Source organism: Helicoverpa zea, chromosome 21 (assembly GCF_022581195.2).
Source record: "Helicoverpa zea isolate HzStark_Cry1AcR chromosome 21, ilHelZeax1.1, whole genome shotgun sequence".
Taxonomy (NCBI): Eukaryota; Metazoa; Arthropoda; class Insecta; order Lepidoptera; family Noctuidae; genus Helicoverpa; species Helicoverpa zea.
In genome coordinates, this window is record NC_061472.1 from 8,770,641 (window position 1) to 8,797,986 (window position 27,346).

Sequence of the window (27,346 nt, forward strand, 5' to 3'; positions counted from 1 at the left end):
AGCCGCTAGCGGAAGCTAGTAACCTTATAAAATATTCAAGCGATTTGAAAAATTCTTGCACTGTTGGGAAGCTAGACTTTGTCCGAAAAATGTATATGGTGTGATGGGTGCTGCCTGTGAGCCGTGAGAAAGAGTGGCTAAGATTACAAATCCTGCTCTATGTAATCTCAAGGATAGGACATTAATTTAAGCAAGTATTAAAACACCATTTTTTTGTATTCAAATTTATATTATTGTACACACTTTGTTATCACAAATTACAATTTATTTAAAACATTTCTCTTTAATTTCAAAGATTTTTAATATAAATACATAATTTATAAAGTATATGGTAACTTATTCTAGTCTAACAAAAAGGTAGCACAATATTTAATTAACATCTCTGACTTACTTTAAGAAATTAAAAAAAAAAACAAAGTAGAATATTTGACTCATTTTTCTATTAATTACATACTTAATGAATTCGCAATAAAAAATCAACTTAATGCATACTTACACTAATATAATAAATACCAACTTACAAAATTAACTGAATTTGATGCATCCTACAGATGTACTTTTATTTATGATTATATAATCAATTGTCACAACTGATTATATAATCATAAATATTCACTCAATTCCACAAGAAAATATTTTTTATTATTTTATTAAATAATAACAACGCTCTACTATATTGATCATTTTATTTATAAATCGTCAATTCGTTAATAGCAAGCTAAAACATTCCGATACTTATGATATATATTTTAAGTTATTCCTATATTTTGTCACTGTAAGAAGTTTCTTTTTCATTATTTCTATAAAAAAATATTCCATTTGTCAAAACGAATCAGATTCGCCAGATTTGTTGTGATATACGTAAATGATGTGATTGGTGTAATATTGAACATTCTAATTTATGATGACCTAGCTTTGATTATTACAGGCTGCCAAAGTATGTAACTTTAAAATAATTCTGTACTTTACAACTATCAAGTTGTATTAGTAAGACATCCTACCACGAGGCTTTGTTCGGCAGTGGACAGGAAGTGACATTGCCGAAAAATCTCAATTAGGTATATTACATATTTGCGACGAAATAAATCTTCTACTCCGTAAAACCAATAAATTACATTACTGAGGTAGTTTTACGTTCAAACAAATATCAAACCTTCGCTACGAGCCTTCACACTTCACATCGCTATTAACATTCTGCGAAATTTTCTGTATCGTACTATCTATTAGAGTAAACACATTATTATCTGGCAACACTATTTTGTAAGTTTCCGAAGAAGGTAAGGGCGCGTTCGGTTTAGCGTGGTCTCGTCTAAAATGCCGACCTAAATGACTAGTTTGTGTGAACTTTCTGTCACATATTTTGCATTGGTATTTTTTTTCTCCTGTGTGGACTACTTTGTGTTGTTTTAATGCTGATGACGTGAAGAAAGTCTTGCCACATTCACAGTGGTAGTCTCTCTGGCCTTTATGTCTCTTTAAGTGGACGTTGTAAGCGCTACATGTTACGAAGCCTCGTTCACATTCTTTGCAGTTATATCTGTGAAAAAAGCAAAATTAAACATTTCTAATCTGAAATACTATAAATTACCAGATAGAAATGTACCATCTTGGGAAAAAAAACTAATTATTGATTCCAAATTGGGAACATTTATAGACAGGTATTGTTGTTCCCAATTTGGGAATAGTTTCATATTTTATTCCCTTTGTGGAATAGTTTAAGATTTCTGTTTCTATCACAGAAAAAGGTCCATAATTCTGTTCCTAAACTGCCAATACATATCATTTTAAAAGTTGATATTTAATATATCACATGTTTAGCAGTAAATATACTCAAATCAAAAAAATAAAAATAAGATTATTTAACTTACCTTATTTCCTTATTATGTATCCTAACGTGTATGGATAAGTTGCCAGATGTCGCGAAAGTCTTCGTACAGAGATGACAAGAGTATGGCTTTTCGCCGTTGTGTGTCCTTTGGTGAACTTTCAATTCTGCCCTTATTGGAAATCCTAGAAGAGATAAGAAGCATATTTTATCTATTAGACCAGGATTTTATTAGTGGAATTTATAGCAATAATTCATATAATTTATTAGCCAATCTATATCTACACGAAGCGATACTCCTATGTTTTAAGAATGTCTTGTCTTTTGGAACTTATATGGGAAAAACGAACACTTGAAGACAATTTCCACTCATCATTTTAATAGAATGCATATTAATATGAACAGAGCAGGGATCAGAAGAAGTATATTATTTATTCAATAGCTTACCTTTCCCACAGACTTGGCACAAAAAGGGTTTGTCTCCTTTATGTCTCCGTAAATGAATGGACAGCTGAGCGCTCTGCACGAACGTTTTGAAACATACATCACAACTGTACCTCTTGTCTCCTGCGATTAAACATATTTACTGTAGGTATATAGTAGTCACATACAAAACTGATAGTATATTGGATTATTGGATAAAGAAAAAAAATAACATATATACGTAGACGCATACATATTAACTAAGATGTGTATTATTAATAAAAAGTTGTTTATAACAACACGCTAGAATCTTTTCTATTCAACAAACAAATAATCTTAAGCAAGAATAAAACATGCAATTATAGTATATCAAACACCTTGTTAACTCACCTTTATGCATTCGTACATGATTGACGAGTCCCGTGCGTCTACTAAACTGCTTTGGACAATACTCACAGTGGTAAGGAGTTTCACCCGAGTGTATTTTCTTATGTTGAAATAACGCACTGTGACCTCTGCAAAAGTATTTAATATTACTGTAAAGGGTATTTACATTATAAGATCTCCTAAAGTGCACGAAAAAAGAAGAAAAGTGTATTTTCTTGTATTTTACAATACATTTAGGGTGTGTCTACACGGTAGCTGAAGCAAGTTAACATGCGCAAGTAAGTGTTTTTGCTTTGGAACATGCGCGAGTCGCTGAATCCGCATGTTTTTATAATGCATGTAACCTGCGCATGTACCTGAACATGCGCAAGAACTTGCACCGTGTAGATGCACCCTAAGCTTATCCATTTATTTATTCCCTAACCTGATCTATCACACTGCTGGGAAATGGCTTCAATAATTCATCACCTTCCTGTGATGATTGTTCACCATGTGAGATGTAGTGTTTTCCCAATAATTACAGAGTGCCTAGTGCGAGTTTTGAAAGTTAATTTTTTCAATGAATTTCAAAAATTCGAAGATTATCATACCATTGAATTAAGTAGCACTTATCATCGAATTGATTAAGTCTGTCTTCGGTACTTGGTCGTATAACACTCCAGCTCACTTTTGCGAGTGTAAGCATTATTAACCGGCAAAATAAATGAACATGTAATAACTAAATCATGTGACGTAGCATACAACTCTCTATTTCAATAGACTTATAATTACGTATCGAGTTGCAAACGCACACAAAACTCGGAATCAGCACTCTGTTGTAGCAGATCATAGCTCACAAGTATATTTCCATTAAAAAAAACTGAAAATCCTCACCTAAAAGTAGCCGGACATTCGGTACACTGAAACGGCCTGAGATCTGAATGGCACACTTTATGTGCTTTCAGATTACTCTTAGTACTCAGCACCTTCCCACAGATGTCACACTGATGCGGCAGCTTACTCTCTGGTATGCGGCGGACTTCGTTTTCTAAATATACTGAAATTCATACATAAGCTCAAAGGATGATGGGTAAAATTGGCCGGTATATCCAATGAAAACCATTCGCATATCAAATGATAGCTTATACCCTAAGCTTCATTTTTTGTTATGGGCAAAACCTTGTAAACCACCGGAGAACGAAGTTATAACACCTGATAGCATAGGACAGCCCATGGACTTGAAACACTTTATTGCATATGGGAGGGATGTTCAAGTGCATTATTATTGTCAATAATTGTCAGAACGAGTCACAGAAGGTGTCTGTGCCCATATTTTCCAAGTTTATTGAAAAAAAAAAAGATTATTTAGCAGGTAGTATTTACAACGTATGGTGTACGTATTCCGCCGTTCTGGTGAGTCTAACCGGCATAACCAATGAAAACCGTTTGCATATCAAATGATAGCTTATACCCTAAGCTCCATTTTTTGTTATGGGCAAAACCTTGTAAACCACCGGAGAACGAAGATATGACACTTGATAGCATACGACAGCCTATGGACTTGAACCACTTCATTTTGTATGGGAGCGATGTTTAAGTGCATTATATTACTGTCCATATTAGTCAGGACATATCACAAAAGGTGTCTGTGCCCATATTTTCCAAGCTTATAAAAAAAAAATATTTAGCAGGAAGTATTTACAATGTATGGTGCACGTAGTCCGCCATTCCGGTGAGTCTAACCGGTGTATCCAATAAAAACCATTCGCATATCAAATGATAGCTTATACCCTAAGCTTCATTTTTTGTTATGGGCAAAACCTTGTAAACCGCCGGAGAACGAAGATATAACACCTGATAGCATAGGACAGCCCATGGACTTGAACCACTTCATTGCATATGGGAGGGATGTTTAAGTGCATTATTATTGTCAATAATTGTCAGAACAAGTCACAGAAGGTGTCTGTGCCCATATTTTCGAAGTTTATTGAAACAAAAAAAGATTATTTAGCAGGTAGTATTTACAACGTATGGTGTACGTATTCTGCAATTCGGGTGAGTCTAACCGGTATATCCAATAAAAACCATTTGCACATCAAATGATAGCTTATGTCATAAGCTTCATTTTTTATTATGGACAAAATATTGTAAACCACCGGAGAACGAAGATATGACACTTGATAGCATACGACAGCCCATGGACTTGACTTGACATGTTATTACCACTATTTTGTATGGGAGGGCTGTTAAGTGCATTATATATTATTGTCAATATCAGTCAAGACGTGTCACAGAAGGTACATGTGTCCATATTTAAAAAAATAACAGTTAGTATTCACAACGTAAGGTGTAACTATTCCTCTGTTCCAGTGACTTTAACCGGCGCGGCATAGCCAATAATATCCATTTGCGCATCAAATGATAGCTTATACCCTAAACTTCAATTTTTATTATGGGTGGAACATTGTTAATCACTGGGGAAAAAAGATATCAGTCCTGTAAGCCTACGACTGCCTATTTTATTAAACTACTTTGGCACGTATGGTATATAAGGAAAACTAAAATCTTCTCATTATAAATAACGTAACTTTTCCACCACTGAAAGATTTTTCAAATCAGTTCAGTCAAGTTCGTAGCCCATTTAATGCAAATACTTGTCGTGAGTACTTGCACAGACATCATCTAATGGCCAGGATAATACATCTTGCTTTGAAATATAATCCTGTGGAATTGGAGGTGTGCTGGCATCAATCTATCATCACCAATGACTGTCGACTGTCCTGGCTGACCAGCCTGATATGCCATATGATGAGAACTCTGTGAAAGCTGACAAACAACTTAAATAACTTTATTCTACTGATTAAACCCCTCATGTATCCTTGCGGACTTGACCACCGTGGTTTGATTATCATTTGTGCATCACTACATAGTATAAGACAAAGTCGCTTTTACAGTCCTTATATCCCTATGTCTAAATATTGTTTTCCCGTGCGAAGCTGGGGTGGGTCGCTACTTTTCTAATAATTCGACAACCCAGGGCCGACTATCCTGGTGCCGGAGAACGAGGAAATGCTTATCTCCAATAATGGAAATAATATACAGTGGTAGAAATAAAAGTTTTTATGTTTTGTTTTACTATTAAATCAATTATGCCTAGTTACAGGCCCGCCGTAAGCGGGCGTGCAGCGCGTGCACAGCACGCGGGCGGCACGTCCTAGGGGGCGGCAAATCTAGCGAGTTATCACGTAATATTTAAAAAATACAATATCTTTTTACTAATGATTTGATTTCAATATTTCCGAACTCAGCAATAGCGCTAAGAATATTACTTACACTGCCGGTTTCAGTTAGGTACATCTGTTGAAAGGACATTTTCAAAATTAAAGGTTCTTAAAAACGATTTAAGATCAACCAGTGGCGTAGCGTGGGGCAAATGCTATTTAGGGGGCGGCAAAATTAAACCAATAAAATTTCAGAAAAAGCCGCCCTAGCTTTGGTCGTCTCCTATTAATTTTGACTGTTTCACCCTTTGCATCCCCAAAAAAATTCGCGCTCGCTGCGCTCGCGGCTCCATGTCAGATGTCGCATTTTATCTTTGTTTAATTGTTGAGGCATTCAATTCCGGAAAAAACATTTTTCGCGCACGTCCGTTATGGCTTTTTATGATAATATGTTTACTTCATGAAAACTCTGTTAAAAAAAAATCGCGCTCGCTTCGCTCGCGGCTTTTGCACTTCACTTCCGTGCATATCTTACTTTTTGACTTTGCTTTGTTAATTTAAAGTGGTTTTTATTTGTTTTGTGTCCTTAGACTAAAAAATTTTCGCGCTCGCTCCGCTCGCGCTTCCTTACATATGACATGTGCCTTATAAGTTTTCAACGGGAAACCCACCAAATAACATATTTTACTGACTTTAAACATTGTTATAGATATTTAAGTGCGTTAGTTTAAGTTAATCACAATCCTTCAATACATAGGGGCCACTTGGGTAATGATTGCACTGCATTGATGCCCTAAGCCTAAGCAATTGCTTAGTTTGCTTATGGGCTAACCCAGGACTGCTTAGGTTACTCTGAACATTTCAAGTAAATAAAAAGTTATGTGTAATGTATGTTATGTATTGCAATAGTTATTTATCCAAAAGTAAGTGGGTTTTCTGCAACCAGAGCGGTGCATGTACATATTTTTTTCTGTTGGACAAGTAAAATGGATATGAATGGGCGGGGGGGTCCGGACCCCCTGGGTCCCCCCCCCCCTTATATATTTTTTGTCAAAACGTATGTAGTCGTAGGGCGGCATAATCAGTTTTGCACGCGGGCGAACAAACAGCTAGCGGCGGGCCTGCCTAGTTAAGACCGATTTTAACTGATAGTCTACCCTAGGCTTATTTAAATAAGTGATAAGTTGACGAAAATACATCAAACACTGAATTTTTCTACTATGGATTTTATTTTAACAAAAAAAAAATGGTGCAAAAAGTATAACTCTTTTGTGCCCGACTGTACTTATTTCCGGTCGATTCTTGACATGAACTGTTTTATTTTAGTAACTGTAGGGTATAAGTAATAATCTAATATACATTAGAACTTTATTGGTTATCAGGCCAGGGTTCATACAAAATTGCCCATCATCCTTTAAGTAAATCACATATAAAACCTGTTCCCATTTTGGAAATGAATTTCTAGATTTTTTTCCAGATTTGTACATTACGTAAATTTTGAGTATTGTTTTCATTGATAATGATTTCATATTGGAATCCATAAACTGAAAGTTATTCCATATTAGGAACAATAAATTGTTAGTGAATCTATGTTGTGAATGATAATCTGGGAATGTTTCCATGTTGACGACAAAAATCTGTAAATGTTTCCATCTATGGAAATGTTCCCATACTGGGAACAATAATTTAGACATGATTCTATATTGGGAATGATTTAAAGAAATTGCGTACTACATACCTTTTTTCTTTCTACCTCTTTTCTTTTTTGGTTTCTCTTCAAGAGATTTTGTTTCTGCAAAAAAATATATTTTACTTAAACAACTGTTGCATTTATTGTCAATGCATATTTCATTATATTTAGGGGGATATGGTTATTTGGAAAGATAAGAAAAATAGAATAATAATGCTCTCCTCCAATCGGCCTGCTAGAAGAGATTTCTAAAGAAAGAAGTAGAACTTTTTACTTTTTCTATTTTTTTGTCTCATCAACTACATAATGTACATGAACTTGTTAAATAAATGAATAGAAAATTATACCTTTTTTCTTCGATTTTCTATGTTCCAATAACACATCATTATCTTCAACATCCCAAGAGCTGTTGCTTCCATCATCATTCAATAATGGCTCTGAAAGAAATAAATATTATACTTAAAATGCATCTTTTCTTTTCTAGAATTTATTGTGTTCAGGAATGACTGCAATATATATCAAATTTTATTTTTAAAAATCCATTTTATTTCCATGTACGTTCAGATACTGAACTTCCACTTACCGAGCTTAATACCCTTAAGTTCTTCTTGGCCATTATCATCAAGTGCTGGCAACAGATCTCCCTGAACATTATCATCTAGCGTCGTCAATAATTCCCCATCAACACCTTCGGCTTTTATTTCCCCATCATCTTCATGTTTCACAGTTGCATCCAAACATCCATTTTGTTTGCTTTCTTCTGACAAGTTTCCTAGTAATAATTTTAGCTTTTTATCACTCTCATCACATTGTACGTTAAAACTGTACGTACGCTTGAGCTGCCGACAACATTCCTTACAAATTAAACGAGGTAGACCATCCTCTTTTTGCGGCTAGAAATAGAACACAAATCATAAGATTATCGTAAACGTATACGTCAATTTCTGTTAAATACGTTAGGATAAATGTATGCTACCTTTAATTTAGTGCAATTTGTTAGCATATCATGGTAAGTAGTGTTGCTTTTTACACAATAACTGGTGTAAATATCGTATGTTTGTTTGTTTGGCTCGAGACATAATCGACATATTTTTGTAAAGTCTAATAACGACATGGTCAGGTTTTGCGAGTCATGTGAAAAAGAATGTATTGTTTGTTGTGACTGTGATTTCGAGGAGTTTCTATGAACAAAATTACGAACAAAATAAGAAATAAAAATATCCAGTCAGCTATTCGTAGTCAAAAATTACGATACAAACAAATTTGACACATGCCACAATGACAGCTTAGGTATGGAATGATCTATCTCCCATCGACTTAAATAACTCGATTAGTTACGGTTTATTTTAGTCGAGTAATTGGTATGGCGGGAAAATTGAAAAATACATTCATGTCTCAATAGAGTACTTTGTTTTCTTAACATGTAATGTATGTACCATGGTTTTTGGTTTCAATTTGTAATTTTAGGTTTATATAATTCCACGAACTTTATATAATATTTAAGCGTTTCTGAAACACAGCTCAAACAGGTCAAAGGAATCTAAACGAGGCTTGAGAATTTCGTCGGTGTGAAGTAGGCAACGCCTACGCCTTGACATTGCAAATTACTTACTAAGATCTAGATAAAAAGGTCAGAAATAATAAAAAGCTACGAATCCAGATATCTTTGAAAAATAAATTGAGAGGAATATTCAGTGATGACGTAAGTTCATTCAAATTTTATCTATCTTTACTGTATCGATGCAACAGTGTGTTAGAAGAGGAAGAAAGTATCATGAAGGTTTCGTTTCGCGCCATATTACTATTATTTTTATTGAAGATAAAAAGTTTCATAATTTATGAACATTTATTGAAATCAAAAGTGATTTATAATTACAATTTCAATGACTAGGCTGCCTACTATGTTATGTTAAATTACATTAAAACTGTCCACCCCAACATAGCTGGAAAAGGGTAGGATGATGATGATGACATAATAATTATGTACATATGGTTAAATATGTTACAAAAATAATTAACCAGTCGCAACAAAACAATCAACCAAATACCAACATAGTTAATACTTATTACTTACTAGTAAGTTAAACTTTCTAACAATATGATGCGCGTAACATTTAAACATGGAGAAATAACCATAGAACCTGTCTAGTCTACTCTTATACATCAATCAAATTTATATTTTTACATTTATCATATTTATACATGATAGGTATTTCTACATTTTCTAGAATACATACAATTAATATGCTACATATACTCCATTTGAGTAGACACTTAACTAAAGATAAACAATCTTGATTTGACTTTTTATTTAAATATCAAATTTTAAAATAATATCTGCTTACAGATCAATGTAAATACAGTAATCAAAATAATTTAATGAATTGTATAATTATCTTAAGATTGTTTATTTTTAGCTAAGTGGGTACTCAAACGGACTATATGATAACTTATCCGGGTGTGTCGCAGATTATGTTATACAACATAGAATTTACATTTAACACATTAATCGCATCTCAATAATGGTCTTTTGATTAATTCACATATCAAGGAGTATATTATTGGCTTCGTCTTCATCTGACGGAGAGAAGCCAGTGGAAGTTCTTCTCACTCTCTTCGCATTCTAGATGGAACTCGTACATGTCTTCCAGATGTATTATGCAGTTCTTGCACATGTATGGAGGCAGGCCATCCTTCATTTGTACCTGGAATGAAAATAAACATTGGCTTGTAGTTACTTTTATTATATCATAGTTATATGACTAGGCCTATGTTCAGCAGTGGACGTCCTATGGCTGAGATGGTAATGATGATATGACTAGGAAATTACTATTGACTTAAGACTTGAGAGAATTATTGAATGGCCTTCAGTGCCTTTCAAAATATTGTAAAACGCATAAAAGTTTAACCGGAACTATAAGGTACTCTGCTTTAGTTACTGAAAATACTCTAGAATAATATTTGGTGATAATATTTACCGGTATTTTAGTACAGTACACCAACATGTCACAATACAAAGTATTTCGCTCCACGTAATAACTGTTAAAAATATTATACGAATGTGTATCTATTCGGAGACAAATACGACATATTTTTCTGTTTTCCGACCACAGTTCGTTGTCCGACATGTTTATATGCTAGCACACCGGCTTGCTACTCTCTTTCAGAAATCACTTTTATAATGATAAGCAAAATACTGTCTCAATGTTATGCAAAAATCCGCACAAACAAAACAAACAATAACCCCGGTCCGGTCCAATCGCCAGCTGTCACAACATGCTGCCAACCAAAACCAAACAAACCCAACGTCAATGTCACACGATATTGATCTGGCTGAGTGAAGCGATTTGTCGGTTTATAGGCTATATAATTTAGTCGATTAGTAAGATGACTTTTATTGAATGCAGTCTGTGGGAACTGGGAACATTTTGTAAAATGTCGGAGAAAGAATACCGGGGCAATTTAGAAATGTTATCAGAATAAAAACAAACTGAACTGGAGTTGTTATTAAAAATTACATTAAGTGTATAAATCGGCAGTGCTTTAATTACTGAATAAAGTAAAAATATGTCTGCTCTTCAGAAGACGATAATGAAAAACAAATTGCCGCCAAGATGCCCTAGAACTTCTGGCGTATCGAAGTAAGAAAGGACAACAAATTAATATTAAAACCTCGTTTCTTAGTCTCAAAATTGATATTCTGTTTTTACAATATTAAGTAAAGTTGCGGAAAAGCAAACACAAAGGCCATTTCATTCAATGTTTTATTGTCAAAAAATGCAATTATAAAAATGTGTTTTGTTTTCAAACATTGAAATGTATGATAAATCAAGATTTTTTTAATTAAACGCTTACTTTCACAGCTATCCTCAGTTTTCTTTTGACATATTACAGACAGTTCATACCGTTTCATTGTACAATTATTTTCTCTTACAACTATAGAAGACTCATGCAATACATAAAGGTTTTTATTCAATCATGTTTTTACAGGCTCGCGCCATTCGGCGCAGGCCGTCGTAAGGACTACACTCCAGTACCCTGGAAGGAGTATTTTGAGAAGACAGTAGATGTCGAGACTGATGGAGGAACCTTCAAGGTGTACCTGTCTCCGGAACCTGATCATCCGGACAGGCCCAGGATAGTGACTTTACATGGAGGTGGTTATTCAGGACTTAGTTGGGCTTTGTTCACTGTGAGTATAAGATGTCTGTTTTGATTCAGTATTACATGCTGTGATGTTGATAACCTGTTGCTTTTGAAATTATTTTTGTTTTTGATGTTAAGTTTGTTTGTTTGTTAGGTTTGTTGTTCTGTTAAAGGAACATTATACTGTTCTACTACTTACTACTATGTAAGTGCCTTAATAAGTTGAACATAGTAATGAAGACTAATGGCAGAGTACTGAAACATCACTCACACTTTAAAGCTTCTGAAAAATCTTTTGTCCCTGTCACACTTTTGTAGATTGCTCTGACAAACAGTGAGCGACTAAAGAAGTCAGTAATTCAGGGTATCAGAAAATATTTATGATCTATATGAATGAACACTTCAGATTTCTTCCCAGAAAAATATTTGTTACTTTTCCTATACAACTTTTACAGTTACTCAACATGTTGTTCATAATTTGTAGGAGGAGATAACCAGCATGATACACTGTCAGGTGGTGTCAATAGACATCAGAGGCCATGGGGAAACTAAGGTGGAGAATCCTGATGACCTCAGCATTGAGACTCTTGTGCAGTATGTATTATTGTAAAGAAAACTACTCAGCTATCCCTACTAATATTTAAGTCTGTCTGTTACGCTTTCACGTCTAAACCACTGAACTGATTTTAATAAAATTTGGCACAGAGATAGAGTTGACCTTGAGAAAGAACAGGATAGTTTTTATCCCGGACCTTTGAAGAGTCCTCTTGGAAACGCGATATAACCGAACTTGGTGCGGGCGGAAGCTAGTATCTTATATTTAGTTATTTACGCATCAGGATAGAAAATGTTCTTTCTTATTCATTAGAGTTCAAATTTCATCAAAATTGGTTCTGATATTACTTTTGATATTAATTAATAACAACAATAAGTCTAATTGGAATAAGTTCACAAGCGATAGCCTGATTGTTAGCTGTTTGATGGGCCATCTGTTTGTTGCTATCTGTGTCATGATATATGTACGTAGCACCACCCCTTTACATAGTTAATTCGATTTACATATTTCTCTTTAAAACATTACACATACCTAAATATGTTTATCTGTTCTCTGAAATATTAAGATAGTGCAACAGGTATTAGTTATTATCACAAAGAAATTGCAATCTCATTAGATCAAATTGATTAACATAATTTCCAAAGTTTATAAGTATTATTAGTGATAAGAATTTTACCTAAGTTATGCTTACTGTGCAGTAAAAGTAATACATAAATAAATTTTAATGAAACAAAATATGCCTGTAAGGTATTAGGGTAAACTGCAAAATTATAAAGCTGAAGAGTTGGTTTGCTTCTCAGGAATGACTGGTCCAATTTGAAAAAGTATTTACTCGTTAGATAGCCCATTTATCCAAGAAAGCTATATGCTACTTGTTTCCACAGGACATGGGTGGAACCATTGGCAACAGAGCTAGTATTGCATATTTTCTCTCTAATTCAATCAATCTATAACTTCCTAGGTCTTTATTGTTTTAATTGCTCATGAATCCTATCACGTTTTTGAAGTACCATTTTGACACTACCGTCTTCCAGTGACGTTGAACAAGTGCTGCACAAGTTGTTCAGCGATGGCATACCGTCGCTGGTGCTGGTGGGGCACTCGATGGGCGGCGCCGTCGCCGTGCGCGTGGCGCAGCGGCCCTCGCTCGAGCACTGCATACATGGCATCGCGGTTATTGACGTCGTGGAAGGTCAGTGACGTACAATAGGACTATGTACATAAGTTGTTCCAAGAAAAAAAATAGTACAGAGTCAGTTCCAGATTAAAAAAATGTGGGGCACAGGCACTCTAAACTTCTTACTAGATTATAGAGACAGCAAAAAACTGTCAGTTTTGTTGTGATTGTAACCACTACTTAGCCTGGGCCCACATAGGCATTGGGCTGTCGATGATACAAAGTAATTGGGTCTGACCTTTGTTTTCCGCTTCAATCATGCTCTAGATTTGTTTCTTACCTAGTAGACTTGAAACAAATAATGATATGCCATATCTTCTATCCTACTTATATTATAAATGTGAAAGTTTGTGAGAATGTATGGATGTATGTTTGTTATTCAATCACGCAAAAACGGCTGGACCGATTTGATTGAAATTTGGTATGTAGATAGGTGACACCCTGGATTAACACATAGGCATAACATATAACACATACTTTTTATCAACACACCACGCGGGCGAAGCCGCTGGCGGAAGCTAGTCTTCTATATATAAATAAAAATTAATTGTTGTTCGTTAGTCTGATTAAAACTCGAGAACGGCTGGGCCGATTGAGCTGATTTTGGTTTTAAAATGTTTGTAGAGGTCCAGGGAAGGTTTGAACGATACCAAGTTCACGGGATCAGCTTGTAAGAAATAATTTTCCTATAAAAAAATTAAAGGTGTAAGATTTTTCTTGTAACTAGAACAATTTTCATTTATAATTCTAATTAATATGAATAATTTTGAAGGCACTGCAATGGATGCCCTTGCCAGCATGCAGAGCTTCTTACGGAGTAGACCGACACATTTCAAGAGCATTGAACACGCTATAGAGTGGTGGTATGTAAACAAACAGTAAATAAAATGTTCTAAATTTAAATCAGTGGGGTTTAAAACCTTTTTTGTGATGTTTTGTTTTTTCTTATCCAGTGTCCGAAGTGGCCAGGTTCGTAATGTTGATTCAGCGAGAGTATCTATGCCCAGTCAAATTGTGAAGTGAGTGATCTATTCTATTTCTTGCTTTATTAAATTAATCTTTAAAAGTTGAGTCAGTGCACTTTCGTAATCCTTTACCTACCTGTTTTATGTTGAATACCTGTGTTATTTACATGGGGTATCAAATAATATTCAATGAGAAGTGCTAATTATTTCCAAATGTCAAAAATATTTCATTACATTCAAATTAAAAACAAATTCGTACTTAAAAAAAATATAAGTTGAATTAACTTATCATGATTCCCAGCTGTGAAACAGGCCTCCTAGCCACAAACGAAGTGGAGACATACACTCGAGTGTCGGGCTCCGCCCCCGAGCCCGCCCGACACGCGGCGCTGCCCGACCGCATCGCCGAGGAGGATGGCGAGGACATAGCCGAGCCCGAGCCCGAGCCGGAGCCCCAGGCCTTCGCCCGCCCTACCGCTGTGGGGGACGGCGCTAGTACTATGAAGTGAGTTTACAACATTTTGGTTGAAATTCATTTATTGCAGGGATGGTTTTTAGTTAGTAAAGTGGTCTTGTAGTTTAGAAAAGTTATGGTGGTTGCTTCATCATGCTGTCTGATACTTTGTCTTCTTGGTGCCTTTTGCACTTTTAATAATGGTGGTCAATGTTCTCATGTCTAATGAAGTTCTAATTATTAACTCACAAAACTCGTGTTTTTTTTACTATGTAGGTACTCACTTTCTCTATGTCATTTGTAACTTTCTAATCCCTTTTTTCCAAAAGAACATTACATATTTTTTCACATTTTTAGGTACAAATGGCGTATCGACCTATCGAAGACGGAGCGTCACTGGGCGGGCTGGTTCCGCGGACTGTCGGCCGCCTTCCTCTCCCTGCGGCCGCCGCGGCTGCTGCTGCTGGCCTCTATAGACGGCCTCGACAGGGAACTGACTGTCGGACAGATGCAGGGTATGTGCCACTAGCTATAGCTTAATCTCTATGGCCGACTACCATATTGTTGCGTAGGTAACGAAGTTGATGAGGTCACATAGGCAGTCGCTTCATATAAACTACTCAGAAGCTTCCGGTAATACTAAAAGGTAACCTCAATTTAGTTTGATTACGGTTAGATAGATGTTGATGTTAAGTCATGAGCTATGTAATCAATCAATTTAGAATAAAAACATGTCGATATTTCGGTTTCAGGTAAATTCCAAATGCAAGTGCTGACGCGATGTGGTCACGCCGTACACGAAGACACTCCGGGCGAGGTAAACTCACATAAAGGAGATTGGGCAAGAATGTATGAAGTTTGGTCCAAATGTCCACCACAAACGAGACCTATATAATTAAATACTCCACTTAATTTAGAGTAACTTTTACTAAGAAAGTAAAAAAAAAACAATGCCAAAAAAAAGTTATAGCCAAAAAAGTAATCTTAATTTTCGGTAGTTTTTGTATGTTATCATTATTATTTTTTATTTTATTCCACTTCCATTTCCGCACTTTATCTAAAACTAAGATGAGTAAGACACATTTGCATGTAAACAGCCCATATTTTTGATGATTGCCCGATGGATGTACGAATCACTAACCAATTGAGGCGCCAGAAGTGCTTGAATATACTCAGCGGTTCCTGGATCTAAGAAAGTTCGATGTAACTGGTGGTGTCTTCTCTCTAATAGTGAACAATTCTATTTTGTCAGAAGTTACAGAAAGTACGAAAATCGAACATCACGAAAAGTAATTGAAAAAATCTATAAAATGTTTTATTTGATTTTGCTATAACTTTTTTCTGGCATTATATTTTTTTTTACTTTCATAACAAAAAATGTTCTATATTTAACGGGCTATCTAGCCATATAGGTCTCGTTCGTGGTGGACATTTGGACCGGAATCGCCCATTGTCCTTTATAATTCGACTTTTTACATACAGGAATGAATTTTATTAAGTGCGTAAACTTTGTCAACTTATAGTTAAATAAGTTTTATAGATACAAATATTTTTATTTTGTTGTGTTTTAGTACAAAAAAGAATAGTTATAGATATCGAAAGATGTTTATTTTTTAACCGATAGTACGGTCACAGTCGTCACAGTAGGCACGGCGGCAACGCGAAACCGGTTTACTGACGCGAGCGCGGCTCCAAGCGCGTAAGAATAGTTAATATCCATATTCTGCTGATTTTTAGGGCGGATAGAAAAATTAAAAACAACAATTTACTGATGATGCAGATATGTTCATGATTCTGCACCACCAGTTTTTTTTTGCACTGCTTAAAATTAATTCCTGTATAAATTATTTTAACAACAATATCTTCTATACCTTGTCACTGGTAAATAAATGAAACAATATTTGCTTCTATACGTTATAATTTTATTTTGCAGGTAGCGCGAGTGGTAGCAGCATTCGCCTTACGTCACCGTCTCACGTCGGCCACTGAAGCCGGCGAACAGATGCAGCTCGTGCATGCCATGCCCGGCTGTTGAACTGTATTTATATATAGAAAATACTCAATATAACTTGATTTTACAAGGACTCACTAATATTCCGGTAAACATACTTTGAATAGGGTACCTATCTGTAAACATACATTCAATATGGTTAACAATTCTGTATTAGTCTGATATACAGCATGTAGATATGTAGTATGCCAGTGCCAGCTTGAGTTGTGTTTACTTTTCAATCCCTAAAAAATGTCATTTCTCCAAACCACTTCGATTAAAAGTTCAAAATATAACTTTTTTAAAAGACAAAAAATGAGTTGCAAATGGATTATAATGATGAAAAAAATGAATTATAAATGGAAACTGTGTGAGAATTAAGGTTAAAAAAAACTTTAAATCAAAAGTTAGTGTAATACAAGTTATATTGAGTAACTAGATGCTCACTAATAGCAAAAACTGACCAAACGTAAAAATGTTAATATTCTGCAGAGAATTCTACTAAAGCTTATATAAATTAGCTTAAACAAAGGTTGTGTTTCATATTTTAATTTTGGTGGTAAGCATTCTGCATGCTTGATGATCAATCATTATAATGTTATGTGGAATCTAAGTTAGATGAGTTGGTTGTGTATTGAATATTTTAGGCTGAAGGTGTTTGATTAATTTCCTGATAAGCAATATTAATGCTACATTGCAATTGTATGATTCTAGCATGAGAAAATGTGCTATTGATTTCCTAGTAAGCAATATTCATGCCACTGACTTTATCATAAAAAAATATGTATGCAACATACATATTTTTAGATTGCTTGCACTACCTATAAAATGTACTACACTGAGCAATCTGATATAAGCAATAGTAAAAAAAAATACCACAGAAGATGAGAACCTCCTTTGGAAAGTCGTTTAAAGAAGTATACTGTCTAAATTGAAAGAAATGATTTAATCATTTGGTTTAGCTTGTAGGTACTTTAAGCAAAGTAAATTGGTTGCAGCTAATATTAACTAAAGTGTCTTTCCTAATGGTTGTAATTTAAAGCATTTACTAGAATTCTCTGTAAAAGTAAGAAAATAACAAAAAATCTTTTGAAATAAGTCTGAAAACGGAAGTACTTACAATTTATTGTGAGTATCCAAGAATGATTCCAACATTGTCATCATGTACTTTGACCGGGTAGGGTTCGATAATGGCCAAGCTTGAATTGGTCAAAGTGCAGAAAATAAAAGGTCGCGTTTATATTGGTCCGAGTAGCACAAAAGTCTGGTATATTTATTATTAGCACTGGCTTTCTAGAAATATTCTAATGTGTAAAATGTTACCGGACGAGCTTAAATACATAATATTTATATCTTTTAAATCTAAAAATGTAATGTTTCTTTTTTGTAATTTCAAGTAGAATAATGTAATCAAAATGTATATTTAACAATTAATTAGTAAATAAATGTTTACCAATGTGAACGCGACCACAAAACTATTTATGAATGAACGAAAATATTTTTAGAAGCAAGTTCAAAAATTTTAATAATTCTTGTAATATTAAGCTTCTGCTCACAGTGAGTGAGTTTTTATTTTAATTTAGTTGTTAATTTTAATTTGCGAAATTACGTAATTTTTTAAGTGATATGTTCTCTTTTCAATTATTTTTACATTGCTGCGGACGTTGTTTTCAGGAATTAGCAGATCTTGTACCATAAAAGTAATGTTTTGTTAAAAAGCAACATATTTATTTTGAAATACTAAACGAAGGGTTTATTGATTAATTCAAAGGCTAATTAGTTAATTTTAAGAATATCCAGTAGATACATGTCTAATTTCTTGTTTACTTTATGTCGGGAAATATATCTTAAAGGTGACATAGTCTATACAAAAATATGTATTGTACTATGTTGATTGTGATACGTTATGTAACGGTCTAAAAGTTAAAAAGAGTTCCTTTAATCATTTCATTGTTTTCATTTCGTAACATCGATTTCAACATCAGAAATAGCTAATGTTTTGGTCAGAAAGTAGTCGAATGTTCAGTACCTCTACCATGAAAAACCAATAATATCGGTCGATACTCGATTTATGTCACCTTTTTTTGCATTCTACGGCAGTTAAGTTAATGTTAAAGGTACTGAAATACGTAAAGCCTAGCTAGCAGGCACTGGCAGGCAGGCAAGTAGTATTTTCATAGTATTAAACACCCTTCGACTTCTCAATATGAAGGTACCTTTAGTGCCTCTGTAATTATTTTTGTGTTGTTCTCGAATTATTTAATTTATTTTTTAGTTATTAAGTGCCATCACACGGTTTTATTAAGTTTTCTTGTTTACAATAAACACTGAATTATCGCGATTTAATGTGATCGTGTAAAGGACTTCACTTATTTCTCAATTTGTATAGATTGTACAGATGCTATTTGATGTTTAAAATGAAATAAAGATATATTTAATTCAGACCTTGTTCTATTTCTTCCCTGTGGCTTCTAAATGCACCAATACCTGGATAACTGGTATTCTCCGAAAAGTCATATCTTCACGTAAAAAATCGCTTGTAGAAGACATAATGGATGGGGAAAAATAAAAGCACCAAAAATTTAATGTTTCAAACATTGTTTAATCAGATCAAAAGGCCGAATACAAGCTAATGATTATAACACGTGAATATTATTAGTTAAATAAATACATTATAAATGTAATGAATTACTGGTAACTTCAAGTTGTATCAAACTAAGTTTGTACGACTCCCTTGACTAGCAGTTTACAATTATTAAGTAACTTTTATACTGATTGTTACACTTTGAACTTTTAAGCTCTCACTAACCGAAAAATAATATTGTTATTTCTATAAACTTATCCCTGCAAGTTTTAATATAAAAAAGATCCAAAATTCCAGTGGGGTTGGCCTAACAACTTTTATTATAGGTGCTACAAATTCGTTTAGTGAAAAAAGTACAGTCAGGTTTATAATTTGTTGTGTGTTTAACTTATAATACCAGTAGCTAGGCCTACCCACAGATGAATTCGTTATAAATAATAAAAACCCAAAAAAATGAGTATCTTTACAATTCATAAAAAGATTTTTTTTTTACTCTTAATTAATTTATTGAAATAATTCACTGGTTCTATAAATTATATTAATCTCACTGTAGAAAACCACAAAAATACTTTACATTAAGTTAGTAAATAAATAAGTAAATAATATGTACAGTATTGATTAAAGCAGATTTTTGTGATTATTTACGGCAAAATAAAGCACCGTGATGTGCCCAATTTAGATATTAAAATTAAACCCATAGAAAATTATTGTGAAAATTAAGTCTGTGACTCTATATATAAATTACTAGCTTCTGCCAGCGGTTTCACCCGCATCCCGTGGGAACTACTTCCCGTACCGGGATAAAAAGTAGCCTATAGCCTTCCTCGATAAATGGGCTATCTAACACTGAAAGAAATTTTCAAATCGGACCAGTAGTTCCTGAGATTATAGCACGTTCAAACAAACAAACTCTTCAGCTTTATAATATTAGTATAGATTTTAAATGCAGTGAAATATTTTAATTAAGTTAGTTATGTGTAATATTAGTATTGAAATCTCAAACTACCCGTTAAAAAACTTTGGAGTACACCCGATAGTTAATTACAAAATAATCTTACCTATCAGTAACCATAATAAATAATTTCATACATACATGATAAGCCAAAATATAAGGCAAGATTTCCAATATTAGGCCACTGGCATCTTATTTATAAATAAATACGATAGATATATTAATCTCTCACTTTTTGTTTTTGAATATAATTTTTGTTATAAGTACTTATAACAATTTTCTCGTTCACACCAACCCTTAGGTATAAAGTATGGCAAGTAATGGAACAAAAAACAAATTCAATCTGCAACCGAAAGTTGATATGAACAAAGAAAATTGTACTTTGGAGATAATATTATAAATTATTTATAAATTTTCTAGTATACTTAGTATAAGCAAAATGTAAAATAGGTAGAATAAAATAATGACCGTGAGATCTGAAATATTCGTGATTTATGGCAAATGCATCGTATCGTTGTACAGACGCGGATATTATCTAATAGTTGTGCCACTTTCTTACTTTCGAACAAAACGCAAACTGTTACGAATCCAGCGGTAGCTTGCTATCCACATAATGTCCTATCCAGATGTCAAAGTTTAATCCGTTTATTTTATTCATTATTTTTAACGCTGATGTTTTTTGGCCACAGTGCAAGTGGAACAACTATTAATTTCCACGATTGTACCTACTAATGTTATTGATATTAAACAGCGCTCTTCATTTCTTGCTTCACGCATGATTTGAACGCCTCCCAACCTTCGTTCTTCGCGTAGGACTAAAAAAAAAACAAAAAAATGTAAAAAACTCAGTATGTAGTACGATATAGAATAGTAGTAGTAGTCTGTATTATTTAACTATGTATTTCACCACCCCTCCTATCTGGCCCTGTGGCGCAACGGATAACGCGTCTGACTACGGATCAGAAGATTCCAGGTTCGAATCCTGGCAGGGTCGCATTTCTCTTTTTGAGTTTTTTTCTTCCAATAAGTAAAAATATACGTACAGAAAAAATGAATTCAATACTTCTTTTTGAAATGAAATGAAATGAAATGTATTTATTTGCCAGAATATAGGTACAATATTATGATGGTCGATACAATAAAAAAATATGGTCTCACTATATTCGACTTATAATTTAGTCATGCAAATATCTTAAGTTCTAAAATCTTATAGCTAAAAAAGTACCTACAATCATTTTGCATTAAAACTATTTCTCTTCTAGGTACTCTTTAGGACTGTATAAAAACATTTATCAATAAGCCAATTTCTGAGGGACCTCTTAAATTTACTCATTGGTAGGTCTTTAATGCGAGATGGTAGCTTATTGTATATTCCATAAATTAATTCCATAATAAAAACTTTTTAGATTATTTCTTAGTTGCAACTTAAACCAATACTTAAAATTATAGTTCCTGACAATCAAGGGTTCATCAACTGACGTACTTCTAGGAAGTCTACAAATACATAATCAGGTTTTAAAACTTTATTATTTGTAATTCCTAACATGCCAAACATTTTTGCGGCTAAAAAAAACGGCAAATATTTTCAAATTCAGAACATAACAAAACGATCTCCATTTAAAAAATAAACTTCAACGCTCCAGCAACAAAAAAAAAAACACTATTTCACAAAAGAGGTAACCTACCTTGAATCCTCTATGCAGGCGATCCTTCATGATGGCTATAAACTCCTTGTAGCTGAGCAAGCCGTCGCCATCTGCGTCGAATATCGCGAACACGGTAGACACGAGGTGCTCTGACTGAGATATGCCCGTACAAATCTTTACTGCACGGTGGAACTCGTCTAAAAAACGTATAATTAGAGTTTTCAGATAAGATTTTTCCAGATGAAACTTTCCTATTAGAGATAATATTCATCACGATAGAATAATGTACCTAGGGGCGGATACAGCACCTAAAATTTTTTGTGGGTACGTCCATCCGATTTGGTAGAAAAATCGCATCGATTAAATTCAGGCACACGAGGAGTTACTAAACTCACACGGTACATACGGGCGGTTGGTGCTAGTATCCCATGGGATAACTGAGGTACTTCATACGTCTTCCAAAAGAGAGATACAAGAAAGTACATGAGTTAAAAAGAAATAAGTGTGCATGTCCGGCCTTACCTTTCGAAATCGGATGATCAGCAAGCGTATACATCCTCATAGCGATAGTAAAGTCCTCCAGATTATTTAAGAACTGGCAGAAAGTCTTGAACTCCTCGAACGTGATGCCGTGTTCGTACTTGACGCGGTCCAGCAGCCGATCCAAGTACATATCATACTCGTCCGTGTCGAGGTATGTGTAACGGAGTAGGATCTTCGCGAAGTCCACCTCGGAGATTGTTTCGTGACCTGGGAAAGAAATATCAGGTTGTTTTTATACGTTTTATTTTTTCATTTCAGTGTGTCTTTTATTCTTTATATATTAACATTATTGCAGTTAATATTATTTACATTTTCATTCAAAACTATTCTAGTAAAAAAACATGAAACTAATATTTCTTTAATGTCATGTTGATTTCTAAAAAAACTTATACAAATTGGCTTTTTCAGTTTTTTTCTATTATTCTCATGCTAGTTAATAGCGTAAAAAGTGTTAGTAGTAACCGCAATCTATCTATCTAGAACGGTTTATGATTCGTGTCAAAAATGGTCTATCTATCCTCCGAGTCTTTTTCCCAACCATGTTGGGGTCGGCTTCCAGTCTAACCGGATGTAGCCGAGTACCAGTGCTTTACAAGAACCGACTGCTCTGCCTGACCTCCTCAACCCAGTTACCCGGGAAACCCAATACCCCTTGGTTAGACTGATGTCAGACCTACTGACTCGTACGTATTCTAATAAAACAGAAAGATAAAAAATAATTTATTTTTGTAAAAATACGGGTGTCATATCAAAATAATTGTAAGACCGCCCAAAAACATAGTCTATCATATTATCATATTTTCATAACATACTATTATAGGGTATTGGGTTGCCCGTGTAACTGGGTTGAAGAGGTCAGATTGGCAGTCGCTCCTTGTAACAAACTGGTATCCGGTCACACTGGAAGCCAACCCCAACATAGTTGGCAAAAAGACTCGAAAGATGATGACTATTAAACAAAAGAGTAACCTTTAGCAAACTCGTGGAATTCCAGCTCCAGCACTTCGGTCTGCAAGTTCTCCATGAACTGCCGGAAGCCTTCGAACTTCAAGTCGTTCGTACCCTTCTTGCCGAAGAAGTGCACCTGGTAAGTAACATGCGTTAAAATTTTACTCCGTGTTCATGTATTTTAAAAAATATTTCAGACTAGCGACCCGCTCCGGCTTCGCACGGGATAACAGAATTTTCCCACTATTTAATGTATGTTATTATACATATAAACCTTCCTCTTTAGGCACTCTGTCTATAAAAAAACGCATGAAAATCGATTGCGTAGTTTTGAAGATTTAAGCGTACAAAGGGACATAAGGACAGAAAAAGCGACTTTGTTTTATACTATGTAGTGATGATGATATCCAAAGATGCAATCATCCATATAGAATTTGCTCCCACTTTGCGTGTTTAAACTATTTATATTTCTTTTCCATTATGATTAAGAAAAAACATGTCTTTGTTTCTTTATATGGTAGTGGTGTCTAGCACAAATGAACAGATTCCGACATTTTCATCTACTGTTGGATAGTAAAAATCAAAATCAAAAATCGTTTATTCAAACTTGGCTGCAAAACAGCACTTTTCGAGCGTCATAAATTTACAAAAGACAACCCTCAAAACGCCCACTCTTCACCACTTGCTGTGTTCTTGCTGGGAAGAAGAAGTGACGCAACAAAATCCCCAGCCACTTTATCATTAAGTTCTATCTGATAGAATATTTTTATACAGACGACCTGATGGCCAGAAACCCTCACCTGCAAGAAAGTATCAACATTGTGCCTCCTCTGTAACCCCTGGTCATCATTGACGTAGTTCTCATGTGCCTTCCCGTCTGCATTCACATCCCCCTTACCGTCATCCTTGTTCTCATCCTCCGTCATCCCCCGCTTGCCACGCCACGCAAAGCTGAAGATTTTCTCCATCTGAAGTTTTTAAGTGAAGTGTCAAATCATTGCAGTATCAGTTCGACCGACTGCGTTTGATGTCCTCAAGGCATATTAAAGCAGAGTATTGTGAACCTTATGTCCATATTGTAAGGTGGAAGTTTCATTGCAGTAAAACAAATCTGTATGTATTTCTTAATAGTGAATGTTTTTATACAAATGTGTACTTTAATGTTGTAGATATAAAGACCATTATGTATTGGTGCTTGCTTTAATGTGTCTTGAGTCTTAAGTGCATGTGTGCTGATGTATCAAAGAGTAGATAAAAGTATAATTAGAGTAAGTAGGTACAAAGTAAAATAAAATATTATTGAAATAGGAAAAATTGAGTAGAAGTGCAAAAAAATATATGGTAAGAAGTAGGAATAAAAATATGATTTGGTTAAATGTGATGTGAAGTATAAATTTTAATTATATCCGTACGCAGTCGGATTGGTATTGATTAAAAGCGCAAAATTATAATTCGAAGTTAGGTCTGTTTGAAAACAGTTGTGTTAATTGCATTTTGTGTTATGCATGAAAACTGTTGTAGAAAATATTAAAATTGTTAACACCAAACAACCTGTAAATAACATTAAAAATTAAATATAATTACTTCGTGCCAAATCTTAATTAATATTTTTCTTAAAATATTTATTTGTAAACTTAAATCTATAACAATTGTAGCTGATGCTTTAACTCATAACATACAAAGCACAGAAACAAATTATGCAATAGCGAACAATTCAATCAATTAATCTTATTTAAATATATAGCAAAAGCATTTTTTACGGATTATCTTACAGTCTGATTAATTGTCGTAATTCAGATTCTATAACATATACAGTGACTTGTCGACTACTTACTATTCGACACTACATTTAAACATGAAATACTTTCAAGTCATCATCCTCCGAGCCTCATAAACTACATTTACACATTTACAATATAAACTATCACAAATTACTTATACCCAAACATGTACTCAACAATTTACATATATTTGCGTTAATTACCCAAAAAACAATCACAAGAATAAATCCGTAAAAGCTTCAACGACAACGAAAAAATTACAAAAAAAAATGACGTCACGAAAAAACTGACAGACAGACAGACGTGGTCCATTCAGGACTTACTCTCGAAGGACTGGGGACGTCGACCGGACTGGCCCGATTCCTCATCGCACTTGTGGACACTAACGTAAGCAGCTAATCGCGGTGAGCACATAATACACACATAAATATTACATTATTATTTACATATAATTATATAAATACAAAAATAAAAATGAAAAAGAACAAGCGAAAGGACTTTTATGCCGCTCCGGTATAAACAATTGTAAGTAGTTCAAAATTATTTTTAAGGAAACACGGTTTAGTGACAATTTATATTTTGATTAGGGAACTTAATTAAAAAAATATGTATTTGATTGTTTTAAAAAAGGAAAATAAAATATTAAACAAAAAAACATTTTGTAGGGAATTCACACGTTAGAGCGGCATTAGACTTAGTTGGTGACGGTTAAAATTTTGATTCGATTCCCCAAAAACTATTAAGAAAAAAAGATAAGTCATGACGTAAATGTTGCCTAATAAAATAAGTAAATTCGTTTTGCGAAGGATAGGTCATTTGGTCTACCAAAAAAAATATCATCATCATATGCCTAGCCTTCTTCCCAAATATTTATGTTGTGTTTGCTTTCGGATTAATTAGATATACCAATATTTTAGAAAGCAATTAGAGAATGGATATATGAAATTCATTTGCTCTCTAAAATATACTACATATTTAATCTATCAATGATATAATACGAGTCATTACTGGATAGTGAACTTTGTAATAGCCAAAAATTACTTTCAGTGAAATAACTACAGATTGAATATTTATGATCAAAATGATGTCTTTAAGAATAACTAAGTCAATTACTCATTCTAGCTAGAGGAAGGGTAGACCAACTATCACTTTACCATTCTTCTTCAAGAAATCGAATCAAAATTATGACCCAAACCCAAAACATGGTATAGCGAGGCTGCCCCTCCACAAAGCGGTTAATATTGAACTCACTGCTTCCTGACTTTTGGCGTCCAAATTCCTACGCTCCTTAAACGTACCACCGAGCAGTCGCTGAATCTAGATATAGAACATCGCAGAAACAAAACATTCAGAAAAAAAGAAACAAAAATAATAAAAATAAAGTAAAAATATATTTAATATTTCTTGGTTCCTTGTCGTATAAGACATGCTGTGCTTTTTAGCGTCTACATTTTTGGTGTTATTGCTTTTAATAAATTAATTAGCATTATTGCGTCGACTTTGATTTATTTGATAACTGTTTTCTTTTTTGATAAAAAAAATGATCGTCGCAATATTGTAATTAATCGATTTGCTTTGGCGAAACGATATTTAGTTACAAACCAATATTATTTTTATAACTACCACCATGTTCCTAAAAATTCCTCAAAATCCATAGTTAGTTTCAACCGTTTTTTACTTTTACTACTGCTACCAGTGTTAAACCATCACCGAACAATTTTGCCATTTTATTTCGCCTCAGCAAACCTTGCTAAGTCCCTCTATATTGTTATAATCTAAGGCTATGTGCTTCAGCCGCTAATGTAGCTTGTGCTAATTTTTATGCAGTTTTCCTACAATATGGCGCAAGTGTAAGCGGAGAGCGATTTATTGTAGATTGTGAATGAGATTTAAGGAATGAGATGCCACTGAAATGCTTTTTTATTCGCTTTCCCATTTGTTAGAATGCGATGAATCTTGTAAGTAATATGAATGGTTGTGAGTACCCCGTAATGACGCAAATGTAGTGTTGTAAAGATTCTTTTTCATTGAGGTAAAATAAGTAAAAGATTTTTGAGCAAGTTTGATAATATCCCCTTA

The 27,346-nt window shown here is 34.1% G+C and overlaps 3 protein-coding genes, 1 long non-coding RNA gene and 1 other non-coding gene across 6 annotated transcripts in view; 2 read left to right on the plus strand and 3 right to left on the minus strand.

Annotated features, from left to right (window-relative positions):
- Positions 1–446: 446 nt before the first annotated feature.
- LOC124640947 (zinc finger protein 660-like) lies at positions 447–8,804 on the minus strand. The gene is made up of 9 exons (XM_047178922.1): positions 8,502–8,804; positions 8,109–8,418; positions 7,873–7,962; positions 7,574–7,627; positions 3,509–3,671; positions 2,639–2,763; positions 2,273–2,392; positions 1,869–2,010; positions 447–1,537 (listed from the first exon to the last, which is right to left on the minus strand). Exons 1-9 carry the CDS (start codon positions 8,637–8,639, stop codon positions 1,159–1,161), a joined length of 1,521 nt encoding a protein of 506 aa, XP_047034878.1. The 5' UTR covers positions 8,640–8,804; the 3' UTR covers positions 447–1,158.
- A 553-nt stretch (positions 8,805–9,357) lies between these two features.
- On the minus strand, positions 9,358–10,799 carry LOC124640765. Its single transcript, XR_006985591.1, has 2 exons — positions 10,504–10,799; positions 9,358–10,230 (listed from the first exon to the last, which is right to left on the minus strand). It is a non-coding gene; the product is annotated as an uncharacterized LOC124640765 (long non-coding RNA).
- Positions 10,800–10,945: 146 nt separating this feature from the next.
- On the plus strand, positions 10,946–16,907 carry LOC124640834 (protein phosphatase methylesterase 1). The gene is made up of 10 exons (XM_047178769.1): positions 10,946–11,166; positions 11,516–11,717; positions 12,156–12,265; positions 13,262–13,419; positions 14,177–14,267; positions 14,358–14,423; positions 14,671–14,874; positions 15,181–15,338; positions 15,576–15,640; positions 16,757–16,907. Exons 1-10 carry the CDS (start codon positions 11,093–11,095, stop codon positions 16,856–16,858), a joined length of 1,230 nt encoding a protein of 409 aa, XP_047034725.1. The 5' UTR covers positions 10,946–11,092; the 3' UTR covers positions 16,859–16,907.
- Positions 16,908–19,394: 2,487 nt separating this feature from the next.
- Positions 19,395–27,346, minus strand: part of LOC124640822 (calcium uptake protein 3, mitochondrial) — an 82,711-nt gene continuing 74,759 nt past the window's right edge. Inside the window, exons 6-11 of one of the 2 annotated variants that reach the window (XM_047178756.1) lie at positions 26,519–26,584; positions 24,287–24,454; positions 23,508–23,622; positions 22,518–22,745; positions 22,035–22,192; positions 19,395–21,164 (exon numbers count right to left, since the gene is read on the minus strand). In XM_047178756.1, coding sequence (XP_047034712.1) covers positions 21,093–21,164; positions 22,035–22,192; positions 22,518–22,745; positions 23,508–23,622; positions 24,287–24,454; positions 26,519–26,584 — 807 coding nt within the window. In that variant the 3' untranslated portion in view covers positions 19,395–21,092. The remainder of the gene's footprint in view (positions 21,165–22,034; positions 22,193–22,517; positions 22,746–23,507; positions 23,623–24,286; positions 24,455–26,518; positions 26,585–27,346) is intronic. The other variant, XM_047178757.1, reaches the window with a different exon arrangement.
- Positions 21,271–21,343, plus strand: Trnar-acg. Its single transcript has one exon. It is a non-coding gene; the product is annotated as a tRNA-Arg (tRNA).

Bases quoted from the DNA above. Each gene is read 5' to 3' on its own strand.
- LOC124640947 (XM_047178922.1), bottom strand. From the start codon at position 8,639: ATGTCGTTATTAGACTTTACAAAAATATGTCGATTATGTCTCGAGCCA. The intron at 7,628-7,872 runs GTATAATTTTCT...ATTTTTTTGCAG, and splicing joins TAGAAAATCGAAGAAAAAAG to AAACAAAATCTCTTGAAGAG. The intron at 3,672-7,573 runs GTATGTAGTACG...TATGAATTTCAG, and splicing joins AAGAGGTAGAAAGAAAAAAG to TATATTTAGAAAACGAAGTC.
- LOC124640834 (XM_047178769.1), top strand. From the start codon at position 11,093: ATGTCTGCTCTTCAGAAGACGATAATGAAAAACAAATTGCCGCCAAGA. The intron at 14,268-14,357 runs GTATGTAAACAA...TTTCTTATCCAG, and splicing joins GAACACGCTATAGAGTGGTG to TGTCCGAAGTGGCCAGGTTC. The intron at 14,424-14,670 runs GTGAGTGATCTA...CATGATTCCCAG, and splicing joins ATGCCCAGTCAAATTGTGAA to CTGTGAAACAGGCCTCCTAG.